The sequence below is a fragment of the Polyodon spathula genome, chromosome 3, assembly GCF_017654505.1.
Source record: "Polyodon spathula isolate WHYD16114869_AA chromosome 3, ASM1765450v1, whole genome shotgun sequence".
Taxonomy (NCBI): Eukaryota; Metazoa; Chordata; class Actinopteri; order Acipenseriformes; family Polyodontidae; genus Polyodon; species Polyodon spathula.
In genome coordinates, this window is record NC_054536.1 from 25,682,692 (window position 1) to 25,702,531 (window position 19,840).

General features: G+C 38.9%; 1 protein-coding gene across 3 annotated transcripts in view; it reads left to right on the forward strand.

Moving 5' to 3' along the window:
- The window catches only part of LOC121312910 (oxysterol-binding protein-related protein 10-like), a 130,248-nt gene extending 115,124 nt beyond the window's left edge, over nucleotides 1-15,124 (forward strand). For all 3 annotated transcript variants that reach the window (XM_041244815.1, XM_041244813.1, XM_041244816.1), the window contains 4 exons: nucleotides 11,792-11,978; nucleotides 12,445-12,627; nucleotides 13,598-13,751; nucleotides 14,391-15,124. In XM_041244815.1, the coding sequence (XP_041100749.1) occupies nucleotides 11,792-11,978; nucleotides 12,445-12,627; nucleotides 13,598-13,751; nucleotides 14,391-14,435 (569 nt within the window). In that variant the 3' untranslated portion in view covers nucleotides 14,436-15,124. The remainder of the gene's footprint in view (nucleotides 1-11,791; nucleotides 11,979-12,444; nucleotides 12,628-13,597; nucleotides 13,752-14,390) is intronic.
- The last annotated feature ends 4,716 nt before the right edge of the window (nucleotides 15,125-19,840 follow it).

Genomic DNA, 19,840 nt, shown 5'->3' on the forward strand with positions numbered 1-19,840 from the left:
TTTAAATACAGAACTCTCAGAACAGTTTTTAAACATCTACGAAACACAGATATTAATTACTGTAAACCTAAAGTGCCATTTTAATCAAGATTGGTCCTTATTTTTTTAAGGGTTTTGTTTTTTACCTGATTAGTTTGGGTGTTTCTCATAGTTGTTAGTCTGATTTGAAGGATGTTAAAAATGTCCCAAATCCAATAGCTACAATATTACTGGGTTAAACACATTTCTAAATGGAGCTGGCCACGTCAGCCTGCCCTGAGCTTTACTCCAGTACCAGTCATTGAGCATATGAAAAGGAATACATAGAAAAAATGTGGCTAGCAGACTAGCTGTGGTGAGCCTCTCCTTACAGCTTTTTAAAATGTTTCTTGTTCAGAACTTTTAAAATAAATAAATAAATAAATAGGCGAAATAACTGCATTAAGACAACAGATTTCAGGACCACAATAATAACGACACTAGGAGTCAGAACTCTGGGATATTGGCACCCTTGATAAAGATGAGCAAAAAAGGCTGTATAAAACAAACAACACATGTAATGAGCTATATTGTAATTTTCCAACATGTGGAATATATTGTACTTTATTAATGATTCAAGGGAATCCACCAAAATTACACATTTCTCAAATTATAAATTTATTTCCAAAAAAATTAGGTGTCACAATTATTGGCACCCTTGTTTTCAGTACTTTGTGCACCCTCCCCTTGCAAGGATAACGGCACAGAGCCTTTTTCTATAATTTTTTTATGAGATTGGAGAACACATTGGAAGGGATCTTTGACCATTCCTCCATATAGAATGTTGCCAGATCTTTGATATCTTCAGGGTTACGCTTATGGACTGCTCTCTTCAATTCAAACCACAGGTTTTCATTGGGATTCAAGTCCGGAGACTGAGATGGCCATTGCAAAATGTTTATTTTGTCGTCAGTTAACCATTTCTTTGTGGATTTTGATGTGTGCTTGGGGTCATTGTCTTGCTGGAAGATCCACTTGCGGCCAAGTTTCAGCCTTCTGGCAGAGGCAACCAGGTTTTTGGCTAAAATGTCCTGGTACTTAACAAGGGCGCCAGGACCAATGGAAGAAAAACAGCCCCATAACATCAAAGATCCACCACCAGATTTTACAGTAGGTATGAGATTCTTTTCTGTGTACGCATCCTTCAAACAATGCCAAACCCATCGCTGGTGTGCGTGGCCAAAGAACTCTATTTTCGTCTCATCTGACCATAGCACCCGGTTCCAACCAGTGCCAATGCTGTTTAGCAAACTCCAGGCCCTTACATTTGTTGGTTGCTCTCAATAAAGGCTTTTTTTTCTGGCAACCCTTCCAAATAGGCTGTTGGCATGGAGGTGGTGTCTAATTGTAGATTTGGAGACTTGGTGACCCCAAGATGCAACCAAGTTCTGTAATTCTCCAACTGTGGCCCTTGGATTCTTCTTTGCCTCCCAAACCATCTTCCTTACTGTGCGTGGGGGCAAGATGCCCTTGCGTCCTCTACCAGGTAGATTTACCACTGTTCCACTGGTTTTGAACTTCTTAATTATTGCTGTAATAGTGGTAAGTGGTATGTTTAGGTTTTTAGCTATTTTTTTTGTACCCATTGCCATTTGTCTCTTTTCATTTGTGATTTCTTTACCTTTCCCCATGGTGATGGATGACAAATGGATTTTACATGCGTGTTACCTCATGGAAGGCCACAATATAGTTCCTTAAGACTGAGATGTACTTAAAAAAGTAGAATGTTAATGCAGATTTAATTTTGTTTAATTTTATTTATAAGAATCTTTAGGGGTGCCAAAAATTTTGACGCTTGTCTTTTTGAGAAAAAAAAAATATTACTTTATATGACATTTGAGCAATTGTATTAATATAAAAGAATATAGTTTTCCCATATTTTTCAGCATAAAATGTAGCTCATTACCTGTGTTGTTTATTTTATACAGCCTTTTTTGCTCATCTTTATCAAGGGTTCCAATAATTTTGGAGGTGCCTGCATATATATATATATATATATATATATATATATATATATATATATATATATATATATATATAGTACAGCTCTGGAAAAAATTAAGAGACCACTGCACATTTTTCTTAAATCACCATCTCTACATTTATGGCAGCCATTACGTTCCAGTGTCTGTTTAATTCCAACACAGGCACACCTCATTCTACTGAATGAGGTACTGATTAGGGGATCACCTGAACCAAATCTTATTTACCGAGGAAAAGTATAAAAACCACTCCTGTGGTCATCGCTATCCTCTTGCAATAGGACCAGCTAGATGGCAAAACAGTGCTAGTAGTACCTCCAAAGTAATTGGAATTAAAAAATAACTATTGACCATGCCCAAAGAGTTGAAAAGGAAAGTTTTGATTGAAGAAAAGAAGGGTTCAATTCTGGCTTTACTGGCAGAACGTCGGGTTGCTTCCATCCTTAAAATTTCAAACACAGCGGTTCATAAGAACAAGGTAAAGCAGCACACATTGGGGACAACAAAGCTACAGACCGGCAGAGGGCGAAAACGACTCTCCACTGACCGGGATGACCGCCAACTCATTCGAATATCACTCATCAACCGTAGGATGACATCGAGTGACCTACAAAAAGAATGGCGAACAGCAGCTGGGGTGAAGTGCACGGCGAGGACGGTTCAAAACAGGCTCCTAGGGACAGGGCTGAAGTCGTGCAAAGCTAGAAAAAAGCCCTTCATCAATGAGAAGCAAAGAAGAGTCAGGCTGAGGTTTGCAAAAGACCATGAGGATTGGACCGTAGACGACTGGAGTAAGGTCATCTTCTCTGATGAGTCCAATTTTCAGCTTTGCCCAAGACCTGGTCGTCTAATGGTTAGACAGAGACCTGGAGAGGCCTACAAGCCACAATGTCTCGCACCCAATGTGAAATGTGGTGGAGGATCGGTGATGATCAAGACCCTGTCATGGCCAGCCCAATCTCCAGACCTGAACCCCATTGAAAACCTCTGGAATGTGATCAAGAGGAAGATGGATGGTCACAAGCCATCAAACAAAGCCGAGCTGCTTGAATTTTTGCACCAGGAGTGGCATAAAGTCACCCAACATCAATGTGAAAGACTGGTGGAGAGCATGCCAAGACGCATGAAAGCTGTGCTTGAAAATCAGGGTTATTCCACCAAATATTGATTTCTGAACTCTTCCTAAGTTAAAACATTAGTATTGTGTTGTTTAAAAATGAATCTGAACTTATTTTCTTTGCATTATTCGAGGTCTGACAACACTGCATCTATTTTGTTATTTTGACCAGTTGTCATTTTCTGCAAATAAATGCTCTAAATGACAATATTTTAATTTGGAGTTTGGGAGAAATGTTGTCAGTAGTTTATAGAATAAAACAAAAATGTTCATTTTACCCAAACACATACCTGTAAATAGTAAAACCAGAGAAACTGATAAATTTGCAGTGGTCTCTTAATTTTTTCCAGAGCTGTATATATATATATATATATATATATATATATAGTACCAGTCAAAAGTTTGAGTACACCTGCTTGAAACCAGGTTTTTCATGATTATCTATGCTTTTAACTGTATAAACTTGTCTATAAATACTTAATATTTCATTATATGATACATGTACTTATATAAGCTGATAATCATAAGTGAACTGCATTCAAAAATTTAATTTTTAAATGAAAATGTAAATCTTGTCAATTTCATTGAAATGGTCACCCAAAGCAAGGGGATTTCAGTCTGAAGCCCAAGTCAGTTAACGGTCTGAAATGTGTGTAACACGGCGTTAGAACACTGGCCTAAGTATAAAAGTGTCTTTGTTAGATGTTCTCTGAGTTAACTAGCATGTTACCTAATTAACGTTTTGTCAACAATTATTGTTAACAGATGAGGGTCCATGATTACTATAAATATAGGTAGCATAGGCACAAGTTTGTCATTCCTGAATGAAAGGGAGCAGCAAATGGCAAAATACGTTCAGTTAAGCAAAGAAAAAAGACAGTCTGTAATTACTTTAAAAAATGAAGGTCAATCTTTAAGACAAATCGCAAGAACTTTGCAAGTGTCTGCAACTGCTGTGGCCAAGACCATCAAAAGATTAGAAGAAATTAGCACTCATGAGGACCGAACAAGGTCATTCGAGTCACAAGTTTGCGAAACCGGCGATTAACTGCCCCTGAAATACAAGCTCAGCTAAATGCTACTAGAAGTACAGATGTTTCAACATCAATTGTTCAGAGGCGATTGCGTGAAGCTGGCCTAACTGGAAGAATTGCTGCAAAGAAACCATTGTTAAGAGTGCAGTATAAGAGGAATAGACTTTCCTGGGCCAAAAAACACAGAAACTGGACGTTTGAGGATTTGAAGTCAGTCTTATGGACCGATGAGTCAAAATTTGAAATGTTTGAGTCCAACCACCGAGTATTTGTAAGACGCAGAGAGGGTGAGCGCATGAGTTCTGCATGTGTGGTTCCCACTGTCAATTATGGAGGAGACAGTGTCATGGTCTGGGGTTGCTTTACTGGTGACAGAGTTGATGAGTCCATGGCAAGCTCAATCAGCAAAGCTATCATAGTATACTTTGGAGGCATGCCATTCCATCAGGATTATGGCTAGTTGGGCAGTCCTTCATTCTTCAGCAAGATAATGACCCGAAACACACCTCAAAGTTGTGCAAGAACTATCTGGCGAAGAAGGAAAGTGAACGACAACTCAATCTAATGACCTGGCCTGCCCAGTCTCCAGACCTCAATCCCATAGAACTTGTATGGGAGACGAACTGGACAGAAGAGTCAAAGCAAAGCTACCCACAAGTGCCCTACATCTCTGGGAATTGCTGCAGAAGAGCTGGGAATACATGTCGGGTGATTTCCTGCTGAAACTTGTTAACTGAATGCCTCATGTTTGTGAGGCTGTTATTAAGGCAAAAGGTGGCTATTTTGAGGAATCCAGGATTTAGAGACAATTTTCTTCACTTGACATTGCTTTGATACTCCTTATGTTTTGTTTTGTATATTGTAACATGTGTTTACATTTTCAAGTATTTACAGAAACGTATACAACGTAAAACATTGTCAATTATGAAAAAAAACCTAGTTTCCAGCAAGTGTACTCAAACTTTTGACTGGTACTATATATATATATATATATATATATATATATATATATATATATATATATATATATATAGAATATATAAAGAAACCACTCCAAATGATTGCAAACTCATAAATCACAGGCTTACATTAATAAAGCTAAATGCAGGCAAATCATGCACAGCACTGCAAAACACACGCTGGCGTGTTGTAATTCTTTCCACTGCGTGATAGATATTCCCCTCAGTCTGTACCATTAAAATCAGTTGTTGAGGTATCTGGGGCACTCAGTAAATGATGGGATTTAAAAATTCTGATAAAGAAAGAAAATGTGGAGCCCTAGTCTCACATTACAAGCAGATAATTAGCAAATTATCAGTGGCATTTAAGGGCATGGAGACAGTAAGATGGTGAAAAGTGAAGTATGGGGGTGGAAATGTTAATTGTATACTGTACCGTGAAAGTAGAGGCAATGATAACTTCCAAAGGTGGTGGGTGCACTTGTTTATGATAGACTTTGTACTGCAAGAACTGTTTATTAAGTCTTGCTTAATCTGTCTGTTGATGTATTTGTTACAGTTTTTTGGTACAAAATGATTATACAAAGCTGTTTTAAATAATGCAGTTGTAAGTCACACTGGAATTATGCCTCAAAATACTGTAAGGAAGTCTGAGGGCATAATGGATTTCTTGCATTATATAGACTTCCAGACACTGTATGACAGAGCAGTTCCGAGCTCATTCTGTTAGACTTTGAGCTAATAGCAGGATTGGATAAGTGTGGAGCACTGAACTGCAGGTTCCATTTCAAGTACGTAATGTAACGATTACCACATGAGTATTTACCTCTTAAAGTCCCAAAACCTGAATAAGATGTGTCAAAGCCGCTCAACAAGCCTGTTACGCAGTCATGGCCCAACTCCTGAGGACATAAAAACACTGCGGTCACAGACCTTGACGTCATTTTTCCTTACAAGACTGATCTGACAGGGGAGCCTGGTATTAGATAAGCACTTACTGCTTATGACTGTATAATATTTGCTAATTATTGTGTTTTACATAAATTATGCGATATTACATTTACACTGTAATAGTTTAAAAAAGGCCTGTCTGAAATGTGGTCCTCAGCAGCACTGTGCAGGACCGAGATACTCGCTTCAGTTGTTGTTGTTGCTTTAAACAATTTCAGCTGCAGTATCTTGATGCCGTTTTGGTGACAGCTTTTAACATCACCATTGCAAAAATTGTTAGTCCATTCTAACAAGCAGGCTTTCTCAGTCTTGTGTGTTACTGACTGAATGGTTTTGCCAGTGACCCTGTACATTGCCACCCACAGTAACTGTTAACCAGTGGACCCGTGCCATACCAGTACCGAGACTGCCCGGAACAACAAGATTTGTGTGAGGGACAAGAAGTTTGGCTGTTTTACTTTACCCATTGGACAAATAGTTTTTATTTATTTATTTCCTATGTTCGTTCTGTTGCTACAAAAACACTCCGGGTATATTTTTAGAGAGCCACGCAAGTTTCTGAAAAGTGAATCTGGAAGTCTAGCACCTGCACACAAACATTTTATGTCCCACCCCTATCACCTCTTATTGGCTAGCTGTGTAAAAAGCTGATCTTGGCTGCCAGGAATCCAGAAATGGCTGCCAAGACAGCCTCTGACAAGGCACAAATCTTTTAAACTTAAAGTATTGTTTACGTTTTTTGTAAATTAGCAAATAAGTGATACTGCTTTTTAAATACATGAACCTGACATTTAAATGCAGCAATCTAGTAACAAAAAAAGAAAACACCATAGTAGCTAAGGTATTAGCAGATTAGAAAAAAATCATGTTGAGGTCCCAAGTGGCGCATCCAGTAAAGGCACTCTGCATGGAGTGCAGGATGCACCTTATAGCCTGGAGATCGCAGGTTCAAATCCAGGCTACATCATTGCTGACTGTGACTGGGGGTGGTACACAATTGGCCTCCCGGGTAGGGAGGGCTTAGGTCAGCTGCACACCAGCGACCCCTGTGGCTGATAGGGCATCTGTGGGTCTGTAGTGGAGCCATTCAGGTCTGTGTTGTCCTCCGGCACTATGGGTCTGATGGTTTCACTGTGAATCTGTGAAAACAACATCTTGGCAGGAACATAGGATGCATGTTTCAGCCTCCATTTCCCAAGTCACCAGGGGGTTGAAGCAGTCAAACAGGATTAATACCAACACAATTGGTGACTCTAAATTGGGGAGAAAATATTTTTTTTGATTTAAATGCTATATATATATATATATATACAGTGCCTATAGAAAGTCTACACCCCCTTTCAAAATGTTCACCTTTTGTTGCATTATAGCCTGGAATTAAAATGCATTTAAGATCTTTTTTTTTCATTTATCTACACATCCTTCCCCACAACTTCCAAGTGAAAAAAATATTCTAGAAATTTGTGGAAAATTAATTAAAAATAAAAACTGAAATAGCTTGGTTGGATAAGTGTCCACTCCCCCTTGTAACAGCAATCCTAAATTAGCTCAAGTGTAACCAATCGTCTTCAAAATCACACACCAAGTTAAGTGGCCTCCACCTGTGTTAAATTGTAGTGATTGACATGATTTCAGGATAAATTCAGCAGTTCTGTAGGTTCCCTATGCTGGGTAGTGCATTTCAAAGCAAAGACTCAACCGTGAGCACCAAGGTGCTTTCAAAAGAACTCCGGGACAAAGTTATTGAAAGGCGCAGATCAGCGGATGGATATAAAAAAAAATATCAAAGGCCTTGAATATCCCTTGTAGCACGGTCAAGACGATTATTAAGAAGTGAAAGGTGTATGGCACCACCAAGAACCTGCCTAGATCAGGCCGTCCCTCCAAACTGTATGACAAAGCAAGAAGGAGACCGATCAGAGACGCTACCAAAAGCCAGTTGCAACTTTGCAAGCGCTACAGGCTTTTATGGCCAAGACTGGTGAAAGTGTGCATGTGACAATAATATCCCAAGCACTCCACTAAATTTGGCCTGTGTGGTAGGGTGGTAGGTAAGGAAGCTATTACTCAAGAAAGCCCACCTTGAATCCTGTTTGAAATATGCAAAAAACCACTCGAGATTCTGTAGGCATGGGACAAAAAGTTTTGTGGTCTGACGAAACTAAAATGGAACTTTTTGGCCTAAGTGCAAAGCGTTATGTTTGGCGCAAACCCAACATAGCGCATCACCCAAAAAACACCATCCCTACTGTGAAGCATGGTGGTGGCAGCAAAGTACAGAGAAGTCCTTGAGGAAAACCTGCTGCCTTCTGCAAGAAAGCTGAAACTGGGACGGAAGTTCACCTTTCAGCATGACAACGACCCAAAGCACACAGCCAAATCTACACTGGATTGGCTAAGGAACAAAAAGTGAGTGCTCCGACCTAAATCCATTCGAAAATTTGTGGCATGACTTGAAGATTGCTGTCCATCAACGCTCCCCAAGAACTTGACAGAGCTTGAACAGTTTTGTAAAGAAGAATGGTCAAATACTGCCAAATCTAGGTGTCTATCCCAAGTGACTCACAGCTGTAATTGCTGCCAAAGGTGCTTCCACCAAGTATTAACTCAGGGGAGGTGGAGACTTATCCAATTATGATTTTTCAGTTTTGTATTTTTAATACATAATTTTTTTGTCAGTAAAAACTTATTTCCCCTTATCAGTGTGGAGTATGGTATGTAGATAAGTGAGAAAAAATTCTCATTTAAATGCATGAAACTCTGAGGCACTGACAGTTCAAGGGGGTGTAGACTTTCTATAGGCACTGTGTGTGTGCGTATATATATATATATATATATATATATATATATATATATATATATATATATATATATATATATATATACACACACACACACAGCTCTGGAAAAAATTAAGAGACCACTGCAAAATTATCAGTTTCTCTGGTTTTACTATTTATAGGTATGTGTTTGGGTAAAATGAACATTTTTGTTTTATTCTATAAACTACTGACAACATTTCTCCCAAATTCCAAATAAAAATACTGTCATTTAGAGCATTTATTTGCAGAAAATGACAACTGGTCAAAATAACAAAAAAGATGCAGTGTTGTCAGACCTCGAATAATGCAAAGAAAATAAGTTCAGATTCATTTTTAAACAACACAATGCTAATGTTTTAACTTAGGAAGAGTTCAGAAATCAATATTTGGTGGAATAACCCTGATTTTCAATCACAGCTTTCATGCATCTTGGCATGCTCTCCACCAGTCTTTCACATTGATTTTGGGTGACTTTATGCCACTCCTGGCGCAAAAATTCAAGCAGCTTGGCTTTGTTTGATGGCTTGTGACCATCCATCTTCCTCTTGATCACATTCCAGAGGTTTTCAATGGGGTTGAGGTCTGGAGATTGGGCTGGCCATGACAGGTTCTTGATCTGGTGGTCCTCCATCCACACCTTGATTGACCTGGCTGTGTGGCATGGAGCATTGTCCTGCTGGAAAAACCAATCCTCAGAGTTAGGGAACATTGTCAGAGCAGAAGGAAGCAAGTTTTCTTCCAGGACAACCTTGTACTTGGCTTGATTCATGCCAAATCTGCCTGATTCCAGCCTTGCTGAAGCACCCCCAGATCATCACCAATCCTCCACCACATTTCACAGTGGGTGCGAGACACTGTGGCATGTAGGCCTCTCCAGGTCTCTGTGTAACCATTAGACGACCAGGTGTTGGGCAAAGCTGAAAATTGGACTCATCTGGAGGTGCTTCAGCAAGGCTGGAATCGGGCAGATTTGTCTTTGTGAAGGGTGCATGAATCAAGCCAAGTACAAGGTTGTCCTGGAAGAAAACTTGCTTCTTTCTGCTCTGACAATGTTCCCCAACTCTGAGGATTGCCCCCCCCCACAAAAAAAAAAAAATCCACCTGGGTATGAAACCAGGATCACCCTGCTGCAGCAGTGTTCCAGTATATAAAGTATATACTAGAGAAGTATATACTAGAAATTTCAATTTTTCAGCCAGAGTGTCTCATCACTATCTAAAGGCACTCTCTTGGTGGAAACAGCCTGCCCATCTACACCTCGGCGTAGCGCTGGGAAGTGTCACCAGAAGGGAGGTCGTCACTACAGATGAGTCCAGCCTGGACTGGGGCACTGTGGAATGACAGTGGTGCGCAAGGTGTGTTGAACCCCCTTGGCATGGTCTCCACATAAATGTTTTTGAGCTTCAGGCAGTTTACCTGGTCTTGCAGCATTTTTTTGCATGAGATTTGAAAGAGATGTGCTTGTCCATACAAACAACTCAACAGTGGTGGCTTATATCAGTCACCAGGGCAGCCTCAGGCTTTTGCTCTGGGCACACAAGATCCTCCTCTCAAGGAGAGTTCCCAGCGCCTCAGCGTGGAGGCTTCACCACAAGGTGATGAATCTCATTTGGGAGAGGTTCAGGAGAGCAGAGATAGTTCTCTTTACCTCCTATGAATCGCCCACTGTCCCCTCTGGTTCTCCATAATAGGAGGCGGGGACCCACTGGGAATAGATGCCTTGGCTCACCAGTGGCCGAGGCAACTGTTATATACCTTCCCATTGCTCATCCTGCTCCTGCTGTGTCTGGAGAAAATCAAGCAGGACCGGGCCAAGGTGCTTCTGGTAGCCCCTTATTGGCCCAGGAGACTCTGGTTCCCTTTCAAGTACGAAATGTAACCATTACCTAATGGAATGTAATCTCTTATGGCCTGAATTACCTGAGCACTTATATCAAATCTGCTTCTTTAAGATCCCTGTATGTGTCAGACATAGTCTCCGCCCCCAGGAGATAAATACGAGTGGCGCATAAGGCTCAGCGCTATTTTCTCTTTCAGCCCTTGTCTGAGGAAGGACTGAGCTCTGACTTTAAGTCAACTACGGAGAGAAATTGATTTAATTCACTTTTTCTCTCATTTCATATTTGAAATAATTTCGCTTTTTAAGCATATCATTTTTCATAGCTTCTTAGTTCTGATGAAGGCCTCTCTGTGGCCTTGTGCCCTGCGCAAAGCCGGAAGCTATCCCGGCCCCTTCCCTGGGATTCAGTACCTTGTTTCTCGTCTCTTCGTGAGTCGATATTAAATTCTTGCTAGCGCTTTTATGGTTACATTTCGTACTTGACCCTGGTTCCCTGAAATAGAAATGTAACCATTAACCATCAAGGTCGCTTAATTGAGGCAGGATTGAAGGAAAAAATGACATTGAGGTCTGTGAGCACAGTATATTTATGTCCTCGGGGGCGGGCCATGACTGCGTCACAGGTTTGGGGTCTTTAAGAGGTAAATACCCATTCAGTAATGGTTACATTTCTATTTCAGGGAACCAGGGTTATGATAATAACCTAATGTTTCTGCTTGTTTAGTGAAGAGAGTTTGTTTGAAAATATTTCTAATGGTTGTCAAGCAGCACTGCAGAGAAGACAGTTGTAGGAGTGAACAGTGGGACATGTTTCAAAAAACGTGATTCATTAAATGTAGGCAGAACTGTACAAAACATCTAAAAAGAGAGAGAATTGGTTAATTGCAAGTGCTGTGTTAGATGTGTATTGGGTTCGTGGTTCAGTCACGACTCAACTGAGATAACATCAGATTCTAGAAAGTTGAATAAGGAGTATGAATATGAGTTTTTATAGCACCACAGGGCAGAAATAAATGAAGGCAGTCGCTTCTTGAAAATGAAACTTTATTAATGTGCCCCCCCCCCCAGGAGTTCTGTGCCTTATGGAGCATGATGAGGAGTATGTTTTCACGCTGCCTTGCGCCTATGCACGCTCGATACTCACCATTCCTTGGGTGGAGCTGGGGGGCAAAGTCACAATCAACTGTGCCAAGACTGGCTATTCAGCCACCGTCACATTCCACACCAAACCTTTCTATGGAGGGAAAGTCCACAGGTATTCCAACCATTTACGGCATTATCTAGTCTGTGTGCATGTGTGTTAATGCTTGTGCACTGGACATTAAAACATCATTTTGTTATTGAAGAATGTATTTTTGAAGATGTTTTTGATTTCAATTACACTGTATATTGTGGGATGAAATTGCTGTTAAGGCGTGCATTCAGTGCATCTTTTTAGCTTATTTCAGCCTATTTATGCTGTTTCTGTATGATTGAGGAGTTCATATCAGGCCATTCATTTCATATGAAATATGCATAGTTACATTAATGTGATACTTCTGGATATTCTCATTGCACATTCCAATCTGTCTTTTTACTAACACAGCTGTTGTGAAGGTCAAACCATTCTTTAAGGGAAAAGCCATTCTGGGTGTGCTTTTTGTGTTGAAATATCTGTGTAGGAAGGATGACTGGCCAGTACCCAAAACAGCACCTGCAGTTAACTTATTCACTCCCGACAGGGTGACAGCCGAAGTCAAACACAACCCTACCAACACCATTGTGTGTAAGGCACAGGGGGAGTGGAATGGAACCCTTGAGTTCACCTATAGCAGTGGAGAGACCAAAGTGATTGACACCACCAAACTGCCAATCATCCGGAAGAAAATCAGGCCAGTGGAGAAACAGGGGCCATACGAGTCAAGGTGGGGCAGCATGAGAATCCAGCCAGCCTGACCACTTTCACACACACAGTAGTAAAAACACAATTGCTGGATTAGGCAGCCCAGTAAAGCTCTTAATAAAGTTGTCCATGTAGAAGAAAGAGCTATTGCTAAGCAGGGATTATACATGCAAATGTAATTTTGGCACAGGAAATATTGAAATATGTACTGTGCTGGCTGCCAGGAAATCTGCACTTATGTTACAGAAATGTGTTGTCAGATAACCTTGGTTTTTCTTTTTTTTAGGCCTAGGATATTTTTGATCAATCTCAATTTCTCTGTGAATCACTCAGACACACTTACATATGTCTTACAAACACGTTGTCATTGTGACTGTAACTGATATGCAACAGGAAGATGCAGCTTGTGCATATTTCAGAATATATGTCAGGGATGCTGTTTGACACAAAACACATGTAAAGTAGATAAACATTGTGTCATTCTACTATATATTTGGCTGGGTAAGTTTGCAAATTGGATGTTAATGAAAAATCCCTCCTAATGAAGAGGTTGACTGTTTTAATTGAAGAGTTGTGTCTTTACTAGCACCCCATTATCATAACTATATATCAACAGGCAGGCTGAAATGTAGCTGCTCTGACGATTCACTTAATGCGATGGGGAAATGTCAGAAAATATTAAAAGATTGAGTAAAAACCCCAGTTGACTAACCGATATCTTGATTCGCTAAGTGGTGCATTACATGTGCATACATTTAACAACTGCTGCTTAGTGATCAAGAACTGGGGTTTCAGTTGTAGGACAGATCAAATATAAGGATGCAGATACAGACTTGTGTTATTCTTTACAGTGTCTACCATGTTTTCACTATGCGGTATCACACTTTCTGTGGTAAACTTTTCTAAGGGTACACACAGACAGACAGTGGAGTTGTTTGTCACTGAATTGCTGCAGTGGTGTGTAAGAGTGCTCTTGTCCTGCTGTGTTGCAGACGCCTGTGGCAGCATGTCACCAGTGCACTGAAGGACGGGAACATTGACATGGCTACTGAGCACAAACACATCCTGGAGGAGAGGCAGCGAGCCGAGGAGAGGCAGAGAGCAGCCGCTAACATGGCCTGGAAGCCCAAATACTTTATAAAAGAGGTGAATCCACAGCATCTGTTAACTACGCGTCTTTCAGTTACAGCATAGACTCTCAAAGCTGGAAAACCAGGAAACATTTAACAAAACTCTCAACAGCCATTGTTGAGATATGAGCCTAAATAATGAACCTCTAAAAGTGCTGTTCCTGGAAAAAATAGCTGATATTATTAGGATTCTACTTGAATATAAAAGTGAACCTTTGCTTCAATTAGAAAAAAGATAAGGCATTCATGAAACCTTTCTTGACTGGTTTCAATATATATATATAGATAGATTTTTTTTTATCGTCATGTTTGTAAACTTATACAAAGGTCAGAAATTAATTTAAAAAATGTTTAAAAAATAAATAAATAAAAAATGTGAATAGGGCCACATGTGTACTGTGCAGTAATTGGATCAATGGAATTTTGTTCCAAGCATACAGATTATGACAGATTTTGTTTACATTTTTGGTCATGATTAGAATAAACCACTGATGACCAGTAAGCACTCTTTAGGAATTCATAACAGGTTTATTTCCAGCAAACTTTCAAAAAGATGTCAATATTGCTGCCTTGTTATATATGCTTTTAAAATGTGTATTAAAGGTGAAAAGACCTAATGATCATAAAATGATTGACTGTTGTGTCTTTCTGCTAGGGAGAAGGCTGGGTGTACCATAGTCCACTCTGGAAAACACAGTGATGAGAGTTCATCCATAAAACAGCCTGGCCAGCTACAGAAGCCATCTGGGGAAAAGGCAACAAGCTACTGGATACAGAAATGTCAGCTACAAACCTCTGAATAGCGAAGAATTAGATGAAGGCAGCAAGCTCCAGATGCCTTCTAAAACAAAAGCCATCCTTGTATATACTCCTAGTATAAACAGCGATAACATTCAGGGGGTTAAGGTGGGTGGGAGAGACCGTTTTTATTATTGCAAGTAGAATATTTCTATTTCTCACTTTGCCAAGGCTTCTTTTGCACTTGTACAAAGTGATTTAGCCACTTCTTCTTCCTCTTCACACTATGTACTGTATTATACAGCTCATCCTGCCAGTGCAAAGCAAGTGCTCCTCCTTTAGGTTGAGAGAATACTCTTCAGCAGCATGAATCCCCTCTCTTCCAAGAGAAGCAATACAGAACCGTTGCAGTGTGTTGCTGGAATGCTGCAGTATTACTTTGCAAACATCTTTTTATGTATGTCTGTTACACATTGTTTATGCTCATGATCAATATGTGTCTTGCCTTATGATTTATTTTTCTTTCTTTCTGCCAATCAGTAACACCAAATTGATTCCTGAGTTATTGTTATGTAAGGGTCTTTGGATTCATGCATTTGCTTTGTAGTCTTCCCCTTGATGTATTGAGATGTTCTGGTGTTTATAAGAAAATCGCTGATAAATCCCACACTGTACTGTACGGGTGAATTACTATACAACAGTCCCCCTCAAACACAGCTTCCTATTATTTAGCCCTGTTATTGTCTATGGACGTTTATTTTGGGACAATACAGCGCCGCTGTATCGAGAGCAGTGCTTTTGTTTTGTATTTAGTTCAGGCCCAGGGGTGGTCTAAAATGGTCAAATAAAAAGCAGATAAGGATTTTTCTTCAGCAGCTGTAGGTTACAACTGATACTATTTCTAAAACGGGCTTGCTTCCCAGAGATTACTCAGCATCTGTTTGTTTGCTTTCTTTTGTTTCATGGAGAAAACTTCATCTGGCTTGCAATATAGTTTCTCATTATACTGATACATTCCTAAAAGATGGCCGCATATTTATAATTGAATGAATTCCAGTGGGATATGATGGGAAGTAGGAATCTTCATAAATGTGTATGGGTTTGCTCCCATTATTGCATATAACCAGTGTTGCCATTTAAAGTAAATAGGACCTGAATATTTCAACCCCACCCCAATAAAGACATAAAAAATATGGAACTTGGAACTGGAATCCAGAGTGAAGCTATTCTAATTTGCTTTTTTTTTTTTTAAATGTAGTTGTAGCTGTAGGGACCTGTCTGAGAATCCTGCTTACTATATTACCACTTAGTGAGCCTCATAGTCTTAATCCTGGAATAAGCAAAAGAAGTGGTGTTATACTGATCAAATTAACCATTCAGTTTAAATGTATTATTCGTTGATTTTATACCGGATGTACAACTGCCCCGAATTACCCTATTTACCTTTATGACTACCACGTACATCATTTGAATTATCTTCCAGTTCGTACCTTTTTCATTTTTGCTTCCCATTTCTGTATTGAACGAGTGCCGCCCATGTTTCCTTGGCCTACGGAAAAGAACAGATGCCAGTGTTAGATTTTAGATTCTGTTTTTTCAAAACAGTGTTAACGTTCGCCCCTGGAAAGCACGGAGGAAAATTGACAGTGAAGTGTTTTTCTAATTGTCATTACTGGTATTAATGAGACCTGCATGTCTCAATGTGTCTAACAGGTAGAAGTGGCAAGTGCAGCATTTCCTATTCATTCCTGAATGTTGTACCTCACTTCACAATGGTGCGTTTGTAAAATGGTGGGCATCATTTTCCAGATGTCCAGAGTTGTGTATGCCTTTATAAGTAAATGGAAAAAAAAAAAGAATGCATGCAGGAAAAAAAAAAAAAAAATGTGTGGAACTACAATCCTTTAAATTGCAGTAACACCCTTTACTAGCGTCTGTAAGTATTCAGTAGAAAAAGTTAACTTCCGACAAGATATTTAGAAGTACTTAAAAGCCAGTCAAACATTAGACACGTTTCAACGAGGAGTCATTATCAGTGTCTTCATGTAGACAAACGTTAAAATGTTGTCATGATTTTATTCAGCTTCTTTTTAGTGCTTCTGTTTTGCTTTGAAAGTCTGTGTCTGTGTTTGCTCTCGTTTAACGCTTGTACTTGCACTTAACTGATTATACATAAAATATCACCTCCTGCAAGATGAAAGCACCGTCTCTGTAAAATATCAAATATAGCATAGGCTCCCTCGCAGGCATCACCATAATAACCCTAAAAGTTAGATGCGATGTGTTGCTGTGCAAAAAGTAATATTTAAAAAAAAAAAAAACTGAAACTTCATTAATTTGAAATTGAATGTTTCGACTGTTATCCTCAATGTCTTCAAAAAGAATTATAGTTGAAATGTTTATAATTTAAATTTACAAAGTTTCTTTTAGCATATTTTGAAATTTACCACTATTGGTCTATCTAGATTAAAAAAAAAAAAAAAAAAAAAAAAAATTATTATCCTATCTGTGTTGGTTTTGTAATTTCAAAGTTGAAATATAAATAATACCCTATTCTTTGGCTAGATGTTTCATTTAAATCATTTGTGTGATGATTATCTTGGCAAACTCAATAGTGAGCATTTGTAATTTGCCCTGCCTTATGAGTTTTATTTTTGTTTAGTTTTGTTTTACATTTGTCCAGAGCAGATGGGAAATTGAATGAATAATACATCTTGGGTTTGTCCTCTTAATCCAATTTCTGATTAAAGCATTGCCCTTTTCTGTATTGGTCACTCAGTGTGCAGGTAAAATGCCAGTTGTTTTGAATGTATGTGTACACTATGATCAGCCTTGCAGTGTACTGAAGAGCTTGAACCAAACTCTGTTCACCTGTGTAGAACCTATGCAACACTTATTTGTTACACAATAGAGTACTACAAAAAAAAAAAAAAAAAAAAAAAGTTTTTTTGTTAAAATAAATATGCCATGGCGACCACATTTCAGGTGTCCTGTGATTTGCACAACAGTCCATCAAACCAGTGTTATTTATTAAAGATGATTTTTTTTTTCCCCTGGAGGTTGTAGCATTCACAGTTTAATTTTGTATTCTATTTTAACAGACCAGGTCACTAAGGTTGATTTAATACTGTGCTTGTTGCCATTTTATATTATATGATCATCATGATTATCTTAATGTATACACCATCACAACCTTTATGACCAGTCAGATTGCTGTGTTGCTGTAGGCTATGTCACAGTACACTTCAGCTTATGAGTTATATAGTTTATGAAATTGAACTTGTTTAAGATGAAAAAAAAACCAAAACATTCCATCACTATCGCAACAGTGCAAGCTACCACAGAAGAGAGCAAAGTAAAAAGACATCTAGATTTATTCAGTTATTCAAGGGGAAAAAAGCAAAATATAAACAACATATTTTAAGGTTTTTTTTATTATTTTTATTTTATATATATATATATATATAAGTAATGGTGTATAATAATACAATTCTCCCACAATAGAGGGGTGGGGGGAACTGACTTAAATACATTTGCCAATGCCCAGTTCAATTACTTTGTAAACCCACAAGAGTTAAAGGGTTAAACCTCTATTTGATTGCACCATCACCTTTGAATTGTAACAAGAAAGTTGGAGATTTACAGACCACTCTAGCCACGGTTTCTGTGGTAATTAAAGACAAGTATTTGAGGCCCTATGCTTAACTGGGCAACTCCCTAGATCTAGGTTTCCAGATGTCTGGGTGCATTATATTACTGAGGGAACAAGATATGTGTAGGTTTTGTAAAAACGAACTGTTGGAAAACATGGATCGAGAATTGATTAGCAGTTTGCTACGCATGTGGACTGGCAGAGCTATACTGGTGTTCTTTTCTGAAAAGAGACTAATATTGCAGATAGCAGACTGTTTGGTTCAAATTGCATGTACTGCTAACCATTGATAGAGACATTGCATCTACAAGCTTTTGCCCAACATTGACTGCAAGCTAACGAGACAACAATGCTGTGGACTAGAAGGGGACAGGCTCTAAAGACTTCAGAGAGATCGAAAGAGATAATGCCACTGGGATCAAAGGGGGTCCCAAGAAGATAACAAAAGGCAGATGTGTGGACCTTTTGTCTCCATGAGTGTGAAGAATGCACTGAGTTCAGAGGTTGTCACACTAGCCTACACACACACACAATAAATTAAATTACCTTTGCAATTGGTTAAGTGTCAGAGAAAGGGGAGGTGGACCATCTATACAGAAGGGTATTTATTGTCATGCAAACATTGTAATGATGAGTATTCTGTTTGTCCTGTACCTGGGACCAAACTCCCTGCATATTTCAATAAACCTGGCAACTGATTGAAGAAAAGGACTCTGTGCATTTTCTTGAATCTACTTAATCACCATCATTTTTTGTAAGTTACTTCAGAAACCGACAGTCACAAGAAAGAACAGTCTTTGTTTCGGTAAGTTTAACACAGAAATGGTAAGCAGACAAGAATATCAGCTCTCAATTAAGCCCAGCTAAAACACCCCACATAATTCAATAAACTTAGAAGAAAACCTAAATATTGTTCAAGGACTTAAATAGGAACTATATTAACCTGGACTGCCATTGAAGAAAGGAACAGTTAACACCTGATTAATGAATTATAGACTGCCATACTGGACATCTCAATATGAAGAGCATTTTCTCATTAAACAAAGGCCTGAAGAACACAACACCCAAAGTCATCGTTCTACAGATCAGTGAAACCACTTGAGTTTTGTCCATTAAATTAACGAATATAAGAGAGTTACAGAAAATATACTTGGGGGTGGGGGGGATGATATAGCTGTATATTTGCAGAAATGTTGATGTGAAATGCAAAAGGGCATACTAAGATGTTGCTTAATTTAACATTTAAAATAAATGTTTAATTACAGAGTGTTAATTAAGTTTAAACCATTCCACATGGCATGTAACACCCTCCCCAAACATACTGTTTGCGCAAGTCTGCTGTGTAGAAGTTACCAACTCATTAGCATTTTAGCCTAAGACAGCTTTACTGCTGATAATATGGTTTAGTATAAACCCAGTGTATTTCGGGGGGGCTGGAGCCAGGACTCCCATGTTATCCCGCTAAAACGTCTGTCAGTCACCCTATTTAAACTGTAGCCAGCTTCCTAATTCTCACCTTGCTTTTCAGTTTGCGGATACCACACAGAGTTGCAGACCCAGTCTTAGCACTGGAAGCGCCAAGCCGATCAATCTGACCATTTAGTTTTTTAAGATTTTAATTGGCTTTCTGGAATGTAATACGCGTTACAAATTTTTTGTTAAACTTCTAGAAATTGTGTATTTTGATCTGTCATATAAATTAGTGTTTAATGTTC